Source organism: Leptopilina heterotoma, unplaced genomic scaffold, assembly GCF_015476425.1.
Source record: "Leptopilina heterotoma isolate Lh14 unplaced genomic scaffold, ASM1547642v1 Lhet_472, whole genome shotgun sequence".
NCBI classification, from domain to species: Eukaryota; Metazoa; Arthropoda; class Insecta; order Hymenoptera; family Figitidae; genus Leptopilina; species Leptopilina heterotoma.
In genome coordinates this window covers 281,403-296,882 of record NW_025111099.1, presented here as the reverse complement: position 1 = coordinate 296,882, position 15,480 = coordinate 281,403, and the positions used below count along the sequence as shown (strand labels likewise).

Genomic DNA, 15,480 nt, shown 5'->3' with positions numbered 1-15,480 from the left:
AGTAAACATGAGGCTATTACTTTTCGCGTGCCTGTCGATTCTACTGCAGAGGAGTACAGTCAATATCAGGAAATTTTCCCATTGGAGATATGTCTCCTTATACTCTTTCATGGACAGCACCATGTGGAAGTGCACATTTTGTTTTGAATGAAACTTAGTTGTTTTCTCATACTTTCAGTTATATGCAAGGTTTAGTAACCGAATTCGATATGTTAGTTCATTATTTCCATAAAGAAAATGTGAATTTATATTTATTTGATGTCAATGCATTCTTAGTACAGTCTACACTGAGAAAAAAATGCCGCCGTTTTAGCGATAAAGTGATGCTATTATAGCAGGAATTGTACTGCCATTAGAAAACCGCTATTTCAGCATGAGTACACTGCAGTTTTAGCATTGTAAAACTGTGGAGGTAGCTGGAAAGTCATGCTAAAACTGCAGTGTACCACACAGTCGTTTTAGCATCTTATGGCGTTTCTCACTGCAAATAACACTGCCAAATTTGCATGAATAAACGGGGCCACTTTGACAGTTTTTTTTCCTCAGTGTACGCAAGCGCAGAGAGCAACAGAGTCTCAGGTCGCCAAATATTAAAGTGTTTGACTATATCAACCGCACGGACGATGAAAAAGTTTTTACCCTTTCTCTTGTAATTTCAAGGAGGAAATGTTGAAGGTCCAATCGCTGACATGGGACTTCTTCATCGTCAGTGCGGTTGATATACTCAAACAGTATATTTTTCGCGACGCCTCAAAAATGCTATTTTACAGGTCATTTTAATTAGTTATTTTACTAATTGCTTTTTATTGCTTTTAGTCAAAAACACAGGTTTACAAATTAATAACTTTTTTTTGTCAATCGAACAAAACATTTCGACGCCTCCCGTTCATATAATGCTTATTGAAAAACAAATGCAAGATCATTCTTATTCAGTTTTTAGTGCAAGACAATTCTTATTCGATTTTCCGTGCAATAAAATGCTTATTCAAAATTGTGTGCAAAATAATTGCCACTGACAGAACAATAAATGTAACCCTAAATCATCTTTTTAATATTAAATTGCAATTAAATATCTGAGAATTTCAGTGCGTATCTATTGTTATTAGAAAATTTAATACTTGATTATCTCTTACGTATTAAGAAATATTGTTTAAGCAATTGTAATTAAAAATTATATTCAATTGAAAATTTTATAAAACTCATAGTGTAAGCTAATTTCAGATTGTACTTTTTAGCATAGAATTTTGAATAAGCATTTTATTGCACGGAAAATCGAATAAGAATTGTCTTGCACTAAAAACTGAATAAGAATGATCTTGCATTTGTTTTTCAATAAGCATTATATGAACGGCAGGCGTCGATTTTTTTTTCGAATAGTAGGTATTTTTTGAGTAAGAAAATCTTAGTTTTAATTTTTTCCCCTCGTGCAGTTTTTTTGTAGCTTCAAATTTTGCATTTTCGAGGTTAAACGTCACTTAAACTTACCTGTAGGAAAATTAGCTTATCAAAATATAATAAATAAGGTATCATTGGAAAGGTTATTAAATTACCTTTCGATCCATAGGTTACAGAATAAAATTCAATGAAAATTAAGAAAGTTACAGTCGATTACAGATCAAATTTCATGCCAATTTTGTTGATTTTTTTAAACTTAAGTAACTTCTACTATTTTTTTTACATGAAACAGGAAAAAATGTTTAGATTTTAATTTTTTTATTGATAGACTATATAATTACAACAATTTTGAGCCATTGTGGACCTCGATTGGATTAAAAATGACAATTCTACACTAAATTTAGTGAACGAAACTACTTTCTTCATTTTTAGTATCCCATAAACATTTACAGCAAAAATGCAAGTAATAAAATTTAGTTAAGCCCTAAAGTGACTAAATCACTAATCAAGGGTTTCTGATGTCGTAGATTTTGAATCCAATGTTAGTTTTTCAAACTTCAAAATGGCGGATCCAATATGGCGGACAAGTTTTTAAAAATCGATAAAATTCGTCTTAAATTCGTTACCCGGGGGTTTTCGAGGTCGCAGATTACAAATCCGATGTCAGATTACAAAAATTCAAAATAACGGATCCAAAAGGTGCGAATTCGATGGATTTTTAAAAACTCGTTCACCATTATTAATCCGCCATTTTGAATTTTTGTAATCTGACATCGGATTCGTAATCAGCGACCCCGAAAACCCCCGAGTAACGAATTTAAGACGAATTTTATCGATTTTTAAAAACTTGTCCGCCATATTAGATCCGCCATTTTGAAATTTGAAAAACTAACATTGGATTCAAAATCTACGACATCAGAAACCCTTGATTAGTGATTTTAGTCACTTTAGGGCTTAACTAAATTTTATTACTTGCATTTTTGCTGCAAATGTTTATGGGATACTAAAAATGAAGAAAGTAGTTTCGTTCACTAAATTTAGTGTAGAATTGTCATTTTTAATCCAATCGAGGTACACAAGGGCTCAAAATTGTTGTAATTATATAGTCTATCAATAAAAAAATTAAAATCTAAACATTTTTTCCTGTTTGATGTAGAAAAAATATTAGAAGTTACTTAAGTTTCAAAAAATCAACAAAATTGGCATGAAATTTGATCTGTAATCGACTGTAACTTTCTTAATTTTCATTGAATTTTATTCTGTAACCTATGGATCGAAAGGTAACTTAATAACCTTTCCAATGATACCTTATTTATTATATTTTGATAAGCTAATTTTCCTACAGGTAAGTTTAAGTGATGTTTAACCTCGAAAATACAAAATTTGAAGCAACAGAAAATCTGTACGAGGGAAAAAAATTAAAACTACGATTTTCTTACTCAAAAAACGCCTACTATTCGAAAAAAAAACTGTTTCTTTCGATTGACAATTTCACTGTAAACCAGTGAAATGATTTCATTGGAAACTTTGACACTCTAATTTTCCATTTTTGTAAAGAAAGTTGTGACGATGCGAATGTTCACTTGAACAATTCCTGTTGAAAATTCTGGATCGTCGCGCCATCCGTCGCAAAAGCCCCAAATTGACAGAATCAATTACCATGGTAATTAAGGAAAAGCTAGCGCTGCCGGCTGACCTACTAGTAGCAGCGAAAGTAGGTCGCGCGGCTAGCTACCTAGAGAAAGTGATAGATGGCGGAGCCAGTATTACTTTCAGAGAACGAGGTGAAGAAGACGGGCCACGTGCGAACGGAAATTTGAGAGACGCTACAGGTAGCAATACTTTTGCCGCCATAATGAAAATTTCTGACGGTCGTGCCAGTACGCCGGTATTTCACTGCTAAAGAATTTTTCGTTTTTCTTTATAAATTTGTATAGTGAGTGTGTGAGCCGAAGTGCTAACTATTGGAGTGTGAAACTCTTAGGCTATTTCTGATAAATAAAAGTTGTGATTAATGTGTTAAAGTGTTGCAAAATTAATTATCATCCTCCCAAGTTTTCCCTCACGGATTCCTAGGACGTCAACTAGTGAGTCAAGCCGAGACGAGGGAGGTCAACGAGAGAAATTGTGATACCGAGTCGTCGTGGGTAAGTCCTTTATCAACATTGTGCCAGTCGTGTCTCGCCGTTGGTATTTTCTGCTTGCCAATCGTTCGAGCAGAATTTCCTCTGGGTGAGAGAGTAAATTCAGAGGAGTTGATTTGTTATTAGTCGAGCCAGAGGAGGGGAGAGGCTGTGAGAGTCACAGCTGACCCGAACCTAAGTAATGAGGAGGACATCGACGGATCTAGGACGGAGAACAGATACTTCTTCGACATGTTTATCGGCGACCATCATTACGAAGCACTTTTCGACCCTGGTGCTATGATTTCAGTAATTACCACCAGAGTCGCAGAGCCTTTCAAAAGCCGAATTCAGCCGTGTGGTACAGTTGTGAGGAGTGCAACAGGAGGTATCACCGAAACAGCCGGACTTCTGGACCTGAACATTGTAGTCGACGGATCTGCTCAAAAATTCGCAGCAAAAGTCATGAAGACTTTGACACAGGACATCATCTTGGGCATCGACTTCTGCAAGGCCTGGGACATGGAAGTGAAGCTGAAAGAAGGATTATGGAGAGTATTCAATGGAGAATGGCAGGAGTTTGGGCCAACAGAAACAGACGAGAACGAGAATTTAATATTCGCCGAATGTGCCGGTATTTCCGCGCTCGATGACGAACAAAAGGGCATCATTCAAACCCTAGTAGACAAATGGGTATTGCCAGAGTCGGAAGAACACGGAATGACGGACCTAACAGAACATCACATACGCGTTACAGACGAAACGCCAGTTTAACATGGTATCAGACGAATGTCGCCAGCCATGTTAACTTGGGCCCAAGGTAATGCTGCAAAACTGTACAAACTAGGGATCATCGAGCCATCTGCCAGTAACAATAAAAGATTGTTACCCACTGCCATCTATAGACTATATTTTGGACAAGCTCCGGAAAGCCAGATATCTATCAAAAGTCAACCTCAAGCTGGCATACCACCAAATTCCAATGGCCGAAGAAAGCAAGAAATATACAGCATTTGCCATACCGGGATCAGGATTATGGCAGTTTCGCCGAATGCCATTTGGACTAATGAATGCGCCGATGACGTTTCAACGTATAATCGACTCATTGTTAGGACCAAAAGTAGAGCCGCATGTCTTCGGGAACTTGGACGACATAATAGTAGTCACAGACACCTTTGAGGAACATGTCAAGTGGTTGGAGTTCGTCCTCAAGAAATTGAATAAGGAGAAATTGATAGTGAATCCAGATAAGAGTGAGTTCGGGTGCTCCGAAGTAACTTATCTGGGTTACTTATTGGACAGAGAGGGTTTAAGGCCAGATCCGAGTAAGACAGAGCCGGTGAGAAATTACCCAGAGCCGAAGAACGTGAGACAACTCAGACGTTTCTTGGGCATGGTCGGGTGGTACTCCCGTTTCATTCCAAACGACAGCGAAATCAAAATACCATTGTTAAACTTGCTACACAAAGGCCAAACGTGGGAGTGGGAGGACGAGCAACAAGAAGCTTTTGAACAGCTGAAAAAGAAGCTGACATCTGCGCCAGTCTTAGCCCGACCTGACTTCACAAAGAAGTTCACAATTCAGTGTGACGCCAGCAACTATGCCATTGGAGCCGTACTGACTCAAGAGTTAGAAGACGGAGAGCATCCAATAGTTTACATCAGCCGAGTCTTGACGGAGCCAGAGAGAAACTACAGTGTGACAGAAAAGGAGTGTCTGTCATTATTGTAGTCGATCAAGAAGTTCAGGCCGTACATTGAAGGGTACAAATTCCATATGATAACGGATCACAGTGCCCTAAAATGGCTCAGGAACTTAAAAGATCCTACAGGCCGGTTAGCCAGGTGGGCCTTGGAAATGCAGCAATGGGACTTCGACATAGTTCACAGACGAGGTGCACAACATCATGTCCTTGATGCATTGTCCAGGCTTCAAGAAGACGAAGAAGAGTCAGTAGCCGCATTTGAATCCATTGAGGATCAGTGGTACCTCAAACGCCGAGAGTTGGTGAGCCAGCATCCTCAGAGGTTTCCAGGGTGGATCGTCGAGAACGAGAACCTATATCGTCACAGAAGTGACCCACTTTTATTACCGATAAACGGAGATGAGGACGGCTGGAAGCTAGTTGTGTCAGAAGAGTATCGAGCGAGAGTTATGGAAGACGGACATGCCCAAGCATCGGCTGGACATCTAGGTATTGAGAAGACCTATGATAGAATAGCACGAGAGTACTATTGGCCAGGCATTTGGAACGATGTGCACAAGTATGTGACACATTGTATCCAATGCCAGATCCACAAAGTTTCTCAAGCCGGACTAGTCGGATTAATGGGTCAAAGAATTGTCGAGAGGCCTTGGGCCGTAGTAGCCGCATATACAATGGAGTTCCCGCCCAGTAAGAGCCATTGCAAATATCTGGTGGTGTTCCAGGACTTGTTCTCGAGGTGGATCGATGTAAAGCCAATGAAGTCAGCTGATGGCAAGTCGGTAGCCAGAGCATTCGAGGAGTTGGTCCTATTTAGATGGGAAACGCCGTAGTACCTCTTAACCGACAATGGTAAGGATTTTGACACCAAATTCCTCAAGACGACACTTGAGGAATATGGAGTCAAACACATCACAACGCCACCTTACCACCCGCAAGCCAATCCAGTCGAAAGGAGCAACAGGACACTGAAAACTATGATCTCAACCTTCATTGGCACCGATCATAGAAAATGGGATCTCCATGTTCATGAGTTCCGCCACGCTGTGAACACAGCAACACAAGCGGCAACCAAGACGTCCCCCGCGTTCTTGAACTATGGAAGACACCCTAAACCAGTGAAGAGCCTGCGAAGAGAGGTCGAAGGAAAGAAAAAAGTAGTCAAAATAAAGCCGGAGGAGTGGGTTGATAGAATAAAAAGATTAGACGCGTTGAGAGACAAGCGAAATATTACGACAAAGGTAGAAGGGACACGACTTTTAAAGTAGGCGACGTAGTGTTGAGAAAAACCCATAAGTTGTCCAGTGGGGCACAGAAGTTCGCGACTAAACTAGCGCCGAAATATGAAGGTCCATATGAGATCATTGAGGTTTTGTCGCCAACCGTTTTTATCTTACGAGATGAACAGAGCCGCCGAATCCCTAAAGTTCACATAACCGACCTAAAACCATACTTACCGAACCTACCGTTGTAAATCACCATTGTTCTTGTTGTACATTAATCTTATTGTTGTATATCGAACGAGGAGACGAGTGGAGAGGAGGTGTGACGAAAGAAGAAGAGAGGAAAGGGCCATGCCTTACACTCCACCGGGGAGCCGTAGAGCCAGGAGGCGAAGTGCCCAGCGGTCAGGAGAACCAGATAGAGGGAGGGCAAGGTTGGAGAGAGGAGGGCGGACACGGTCTCTACACCGACCATTCCCTGAGTTCGAGGAAAGGGACGTAGAAAAAGAAACTCCATCTTATCTATCGTTCCCAATAACGGAACGGGTTACGGAGGAGCCACTAAGGACCCAGAACGCCCCCCGGGAAGAAGAGCAGGAAGCCCCACGTAGAGAGGAAGAAGAAGGAGCATTTGGAGGGAGATTCGAGCATTGAGGAATATGAGAGCCGTTTAGCCGAGTACGAATTGGAATGTTTCGTGAAAACTCTTGAACCACTAACATCAGTGGCCCTAGAGAAAATTCGTGCCAAGCAACGGAGGGAATTAGAGAGCCGAAGGAAACACGTCTTACGGAAAGAAGACATCGAGAGCCAGAAGCCGGAGAGAAGAGCCTAACGATCACCCTCACCGCATCCAGGGCCATCAGTGCGACGAGTGGGAGAAACTGGCACGAGGCAGAAAGAATGCCCGGGAAAGAAGGAATCATGGAAGGGCACTTGAGACAAGAATGCCAGGAATGCCAGGAAGACGGGTGTGGTTTTTGGGGGACACAAGGAGATTCCAACGTCGGAAGAGCTGGACCCGCCTCCATATTGCTGTTTCAATTGTTGGCAATATGGACATCGGGCATTGGCATGCCCTAAGCCAGTACTGCACCAATACTGTAGCAATTGTGGACGTCGGCATATCACTGTCAAAAATTGCCCAAGATGCGCAAATGCGTACCGCCGTTACAAAGGCATCGTGTGGTACCGGGAAGAAGAAAGGGGAAGCCAATTGCCAGTCATCGAGGCCCAGGACACAGAAGAAGAAAAACAGCTAGTTCCAGAGGTCTCACTTGAGTCAGAAGACAGAGACGAAAATATGGTAGGACAGACCGAACAAGAAACCCCTGAGCCGGAATGCGAAGTAGACCAAGGACCGAGTGGAAGTCGATCAGACACGGAAACGAAAGACGAAGATGAGGACTTAGTGGAGAAGATCACCAAGTTAACGAGAGCATTGGCGGGACTCCCGCCCTCAACTATTGACTTAGCGGTCCGTCAGTTGTTGGAGGAGAGGAGACTACAGAAAGAAACGGAAGCAAGGAAATAGTAGAGCCAGCGAGAAGGGATACGAGAGCCAGAGAACGAGTGAAGTAGAGCCAGAGTCGGAAGTAGGAGAATTAGGGAGAGTAAGAAAGCCAGAGAGAATAGGAGAGCCGGAGTAGAAGAGCCAGAGAAATAGAGAGTAGGAGAGCCAGGAGAAATAGCCAGGATCATCATGATGATGACGGTTCTATATAAAATAGTACCGGTCATGGGGAGGGGATTGTGACGATGCGAATTTTCACTTGAACAATTCCTGTTGAAAATTCTGGATCGTCACGCCATCCGTCGGAAAAGCCCCAAATTGACAGAATCAATTATCATGGTAATTAAGGAAGAGCTAGCGCTGCCGGCTGACCTACTAGTAGCAGCGAAAGAAGGTCGCGCGGCTAGCTACCTAGAGAAAGTGATAGATGGCGGAGCCAGTATTACTTTCAAAGAACGAGGTGAAGAAGACGGGCCACGTGCGAACGGAAATTTGAGAGACGCTACAGATAGCAATACTTTTGCCGCCATAATGAAAATTTCTGACGGTCGTGCCAGTACGCCGGTATTTCACTGCTAAAGAATTTTTCGTTTTTCTTTATAAATTTGTATAGTGAGTGTGTGAGCCGAAGTGCTAACTATTAGAGTGTGAAACTCTTGGGCTATTTCTGATAAATAAAAGTTGTGATTAATGTGTTAAAGTGTTAAAAAATTAATTATCATCCTCCCAAGTTTTCCCTCACGGATTCCTAGGACGTCAACTAGTGAGCCAAGCTGAGACGAGGGAGGTCAACGAGAGAAATTGTGATACCGAGTCGTCGTGGGTAAGTCCTTTATCAACATTGTGCCAGTCGTATCTCGCCGTTGGTATTTTCTGCTTGCCAATCGTTCGAGCAGAATTTCCTCTGGGTGAGAGAGTAAATTCAGAGGAGTTGATTTGTTATTAGTCGAGCCGAGAAAAAGTTTAGTAAAGTAGTCGAGGAAAAGTTTATTAATTATCTTTAAAATTAATTAGCGCCTGACGGCGAAATTTATTTACTTTAAATTTCATATAAATTGTGTGTTGAAAGCGTCGGATTTTGCCTGACGTTTAGCAGAAACTTTGAACTAGAATTAAAATAGTTTAAAATCATACGTCACAAAGTGTAAAAATGTTAATTTTTGTGGGAGAATCGGCTGTTGCAAAATTGCGATTTTAGTGCTTCGTTTGTTCACCTTTTGGTTTGTTTACATTTCACAACTTGGACATAGCCTTAACCTAAGGAATCCCTGGAGAAGAGCATGCCTGCAGTCGGAAGAAAGTATGTGAGTCGTGAGTAACTTTGATTCAGTATCGTCTCAGTGATGTCTTGTAGTTGGCATTTCTGCTTGCCAACTGGTTTAGGCAGAATTTTCTCTGAAGAGAAAGAAAATCTAAGAGGTGTTGGTTTTGTGTTCAGTCAGTTGTGATAGATAAACTGTTATGTTGACTGTTATTTAATTAGAAAATTAATTACCGCCTGACGGCGAAATTTATTACTTTAAATTTTTATTTATTATGCCAGATTGAAATTGATTATGTTGAGATGAATTGTAATGAGAACCAGTGAATTTATTTATTAAAATAATAAATAAAATTATGATCTTCTTTCCCTTTTGAAATAAAGAGTTCAGAAAAGAAAGAAAAAATATTTTAACGTGAAATTAAAATGTCTTTAGAGGTCAAACTTAATTTCCAAGAGATAGAGGGCGTTCAGGAATGAATATCTGATTACGGTAGACGACGATGACGTAATTGATGAGTTGAGGGCCAGAGCACAAGGAAAAGGAGAGAAAATATCTCCATACTTGACAAGTTTGATGTTAATTCTAAACCACATGAAGCGCCCGCTTGACCGTTCTACAAAAAAGAGCAAGAAGACTATGATCCCATGAGAATGGAAAAATCAGAGAGTATAAGTGTAGATGCCATAACACTAGTAACAACAGTCTAAAAACCATCAATGCAGAGCCAAGATGCCAGTCCAACTTCTTCACAAATCTTGCTAATACCTATGCGATAAATCGTATCAGGATGAGCGAAATCAATTGGCCCTAATAGGACAAATATATGGCAAAGTGGTACACCAGCTACGCCAAAGCAATTTATGGGAGTTTGTTTTTAGTGACAGATGGCAGGACATAGTGCTCGAGATTGCTCGAAGAGGATCTGTTTTAACTGCCAGCAACAGGAATATTGTGTTAAACAATGCCGCCTGAGTCAAGTTCAAACGGAGTCATGTCTAGTATGCAAAACACTAAAAGTAAACTTTCTGACATGCCCGAATTGCGCAGCAATATGGAAAGCTTTGGAAAGCTGTACCTTAAAAGCATAAAGACAAATTGTACATTTGGGTCAAGACAGTGTGAGAAGTACAGTCGAGAGAGAGAGATATATATTTTATTTGTGTTAGAGTTGTGCAAAAACCGATCACGTTATAGTACGGTCACATCTCGGCTACCTGCGCAGGCAACAATTGGAGTAAACGAGAAAGAAAATATTGTTGTCCCCCTTACTCTTATTGCTGCCTGCGCAAGAAGCCGAACTGTGACCGCTCCATAAGGAAAGCTTATTCTGTTGAAGAGTAATTGAGGACAATGATGACGATTGTGGGACTAGATATATGGATGTGATACAGATACCTATAGTTCAGGGGAAGAAAGAAGCTGTATCAGTCACAGCTGACCCAAACCTAACAGCCATTTTTTGAGGTGTTGAGAGCATTGTGGATAGAAAAAAGAGAGATGTGGAAAGTAAACGAGCCAGACAGTGATTACATCATAATTCTTTCAATGGTTTAATTATAGCCTTATTAATAACTGCGCACCTCTATTCCAAATCAGTGTATACTAAGATTCATAAACTGAATACTGTTTTGATACCAAGATCATTGGTGATTGACATGATTTTACGTCACTAATTATTTAAGGGGAGGTTCTCATTGCGGAAGCCAAAATAAACACAAATTTCCACAATTTTTTGCGAGGAACGGCTATGACTAAGCGTTGTAATTTTTTTTTCTAAATAAAGATACATTCTTAAACTTTTGAAACATATATTTCATTTTCAAAAAAATGCAAAATGGCGGCCAATATGGCGCATCTAGAAAATAATGTTTTTTTAAATAGGGAAAACGGTGGGCATTCTACACTGCGCAATTTTTAGTCTAAAACAAAAACTCAAATTTTTTATAAAGGTGACATCCTAAAGAATAGGTTATACCTATAAAATAGTTAAAAAATTAATAAAATGACAAAATGGCGGACACATGTTTAAAAAACCTTGTTTTTGCATTATTTTTTCATATTTGACCTCTTGTGAAAATCTCTATTGTTAACAATTTTATCATATTGTAGGTATAACCCCAGTAGAATTTAGTTACCTTTAATTAGCCGCAAACCCGAAGTTGATTGATTAAATAGTTTAGACGCTACGATTCCCACCAGTTTGCAAAATCTTGTTTCGAGAAAATCGCATATAAAATCTGATAAACATTTTTGTGCAATAATTGTGTTCTTTGCAATTCTTTGTTTAATTTGCGTATATGATAAATAGGGGAAGTGCGCCGGTTGTGGGCACCCTCCGGTTGTGGGCACCCCTACGTAAACTTCGACGGCAAGCAGACTTTACTGATCTAAGTATTGCAAGTCGTGTTCGTTGACAATACGGACTTTTGGTATTGATAACGAAACAAATATATATGCATTTGTGTAATAGCTGTGAGCATAATAAAAAAAAATTTGCAGTTAATAAATAAAAAAGTAATTTTGTATTGTTTTCAAAGAGCAACATATGGGTGTAGATTCGTTCAGAAAAAGGGTTTAATTTTGTTTTTGCAGTGTTGCCATTATATTTTGTGATTTACCTTTGTGTTTAACCACAATCCTGCATCACAAAATGTGTTGGTCTTTTTAAAAAATGACTGTCATTCCCGGTTGTGGGCACCTTTATGTTAAGGAGGCTCTACCATCTGACAATGATGTGGACTACTGTCTCATCCATCTAAACTTTCTGCCTAGGAAATTGACAGCCGCAAACTCAATTAAATGCGATGAATATAGTCGTTCAGTGCATTAGAAGTGCGTAATGGTATGCGTACTAGCTACTTCACATGCAAGCATTATGCTTTTGTTAGCGATGAGCATAGTGTGAAAACGTGTCATCATTTTTGTTCTTTATTCCGGCAAAATCTCTTAAAATAAAGAAACTTTCATTTTTTCTTTATTTGTGTTGGTTTCCTTTAATATTTTTCCATCTTTAGCGGATTTTTCAAGGGTGCCAACAACCGGGTACAAAAATTTTTTTGTCAAAAAATTTCCATTTCACTAAATTTCTAATAAAACTTTTTTATTTAAAGGAATCAATTTAATTCCTTCACTGACAGTCACCTTAGACTTCTAGCTTTAAATTCGTACACATATATTTGTATAATATGCACATGGACAAATGTTATGAGACAAAACAAAAGGGTGCCCACAACCGGAACACTTCCCTTATCTATAGGTATTTAGAGTCGCCCTTTACGATTCTGAGGTCAGATTTGCAAAATTTTTAAAAATCGATTTGATTTGCCTGACATTTGTTACTCACAATCAGTGCTCGGGACGGCAGTGAGTTCAAGACCCCATAAAAACGAAAATATTCTTCGGATCAAAAAATCGCTATACACACATATTCTATATATATATATAGCTTTCAAAAAATACAATAAAAAATAAATCAATTGTTTTATTCCCGCAATGGGAACCTCCCCTTAAATTATCCCCTAAATAAAGTTCCAAAACCCCATGAAGCGAGAAAGTTTTTTTAACAATAACTCTGATCATTAGAATTATATATAAGTGAAGAATTATAACTCTTATTTTCTATTTACACTGAGAGAATTGTGGGACATATTCTGTGCTTAACGAAGCCCCTCTGTTGTTCTATCGTATTTGCTTAACTACTAAAATTTACGAAAAGCTACTTGAGACACGATCAGTTAAATATTATATCGTACAAAAATAATGGGATAAACTTCCCGATTCGAACGTCTGAGTCTTGCACTTCGCTTAGTGTAGTAGATTATTATATTCTTGTATATTTAACTTATTACCTTAAGCCAATTTTCAGTGCCATATGAAAATCCATCATTATTCCATTTATTAAAACTATCTTCTAGATTTTGAAGTTTTTTTTCATGATAATTCTTTAAATTTTTCATTTCCTCGAATTTCTTCTTTGTTATTGTTATCAACATCTCCTTATGTTTTTCCTTCAAAAATACCAATTTCATAATTTATCAAAAATTTTACTTTCTCAAGATGGAAGCTTTATACCACTAGTATGTCACACTGATATTCATTATGACTATACTTGTGATTACTTGTGATATCTTCAAAATCTCGTGGAATATTACAGTATCATAATCTTAGTATCTACCACTCTTTTCTATTTCTTAAAATTATACTTTTGGAAGATCTTGTTTTTTTGTATTTTGATTAAATCATATCTTATATAAAAAATATTTACCTCCAAAGTTAGAATTTCTATAGCTTTTTCATTTAGTTCACTCTTTAATTTACGTATTTCATCTTTCCTTTGTCGATTCTCATTTTCCAAGTAGTTTTTCGTCTTTTCCTTTAAACTGTCATTCGAATTTTGATTCATTTCGTATGTTATTTCTTTTGAAACGTCCGATTTAATTTTTCTTTCCTTTTTTAATTACAATAAAGATAAATTATATCATACAATTAAAAAAGTTCTTGATTTCAATTAAAAAATAATAATTTATATTCATATAATTATTTAATTGAGGGTCGATTCCATTTCAATTCTAACAGGCTATGTATTTTAAGTCAGAAAATCCTTTTCCAATTGAAATATATTGTTTTTCAAACAATTTTAGACGATCTGTATTTTGTTTTGCAAAAAAAAGTTATTGAATGAATATATACGCATTTCAAAATTTTAAACTACAATGTACGATTTTAAGAAAATTACGTAAAAATATTTTTAAAATGCTGTATCCTTTTCCTTTTACCTATAGTAAAATAATTCTTTCTGTCCTTAATCGTGGCTTATATTATGATCTTTCAAACCCCACAAGTTAAATTAAAAAATGTTGCAATGTTACAAAATGTTGGCATTTTTTCTATAAAAATTTAAATCGAATTTTCTAAAAAAAACAGGATTTTCAAATGTCAAACCAATACTAGACGAAATAACGCGAACCGCTGAATATACCGCCTTTGTCGTTCCTGGTAGAGGAGAACGGGGCGAGGCAGCCAATTGCTTCTTATCTCCGCATAATTTTTTCAAATCGTGCGCTATTGATAATTTAGACTGCTTATGGTAGTTTACTTTAGTTGCTAACAGATGGGCATTATTGGTGCAGCAGTTTAGCAATGACAGTATCATTTATGAAAGAGTTACACGAATAAAATTATAATATATTAATTATTAATATTATAATATATTATTATATACTATACAAGAGTATAGTAATTTTCAATGCAGAATTTAGTGCTGAAGACGATGGTGTTAATGATATTTTTAATATTACTGGTTTTGTGAATGTTTTCTTAAAAAAGTACTCGTGGGGTTAGGCAGCCAACGCTAAATTTTTCGTCTTTTTGTGTTGATTTTATTGGTTCTTCTAAATGTTTTCTCTTTATTTCCTACTTCAATACATTTTAAAGTTAACATTGAATTTTATAAACCATTTTTTAAGAATAACAAATTTATAGATTAGATTAGATTTTATTCAATGTTTTTGGCCAAATTCGGCCCATACATAGGAGCAATACTATGAGCATACAGTTAATAGTACTAAAAAAAATAAATTTTTCAAATATACATAAAAATACACAAATACAAAAAAATCTATATAGTAAAACGAAGAACCACTACAAATCGACCAGCATCACACACATTACAGAAACTCATACAATTCAGCTCTCAAACGCAATATTTCCAAAATAGCCAAGGTGAAGTTCCTAATAAATGAGGGTTCATTTGAATTCATGCAATTAAACCAAGAATCTGGAGAATTTACTTTATTAGTAAAAACTTGTGGGTATTTATATCTAATATTATTATAAGCCGGGCATAACATTAACATGTGAATTAAATTTTCAGAGTCTAGAAAACACAAAGGACAAAGGTCCTTACATTCCAATACAAATTTTTCTCTTTTAGCTACGATACGGGGGTTATAAAAATTTAAAAGTCTGATTTGAGCAAAAATTCGTTTAAAGAAAATAGGTAATTTTTTAAATATATATGAATCACGAGGTGCATTAAGGGTAATGTGAGGCCAAAATCGCAAACTCTTAGAGACTGCAGTGTAACTTCTATCATGCTCTCGCAAGCTTTTACAATAAGAATCTAGAATTACGTCTGAATTCTCTGCTATACTTTCTATAGAGTAAGACTCCCATACATCCAAAAAGGCGCTAAAATTAAATGTTGTTTTAAGTTGAATATACCAATTATTTTTATTTGGATTCAGCTGTGCTTGT

At 37.6% G+C, this 15,480-nt stretch overlaps 1 protein-coding gene across 1 annotated transcript in view; it reads right to left on the bottom strand.

The window, feature by feature from the left end:
• Positions 1-13,627, bottom strand: part of LOC122507553 — a 37,165-nt gene extending 23,538 nt beyond the window's left edge. The window contains exons 1-2 of the mRNA XM_043620338.1: positions 13,543-13,627; positions 13,074-13,132 (exon numbers count right to left, since the gene is read on the bottom strand). Coding sequence (XP_043476273.1) covers positions 13,074-13,132; positions 13,543-13,627 — 144 coding nt within the window. The remainder of the gene's footprint in view (positions 1-13,073; positions 13,133-13,542) is intronic.
• Positions 13,628-15,480: the final 1,853 nt, after the last annotated feature.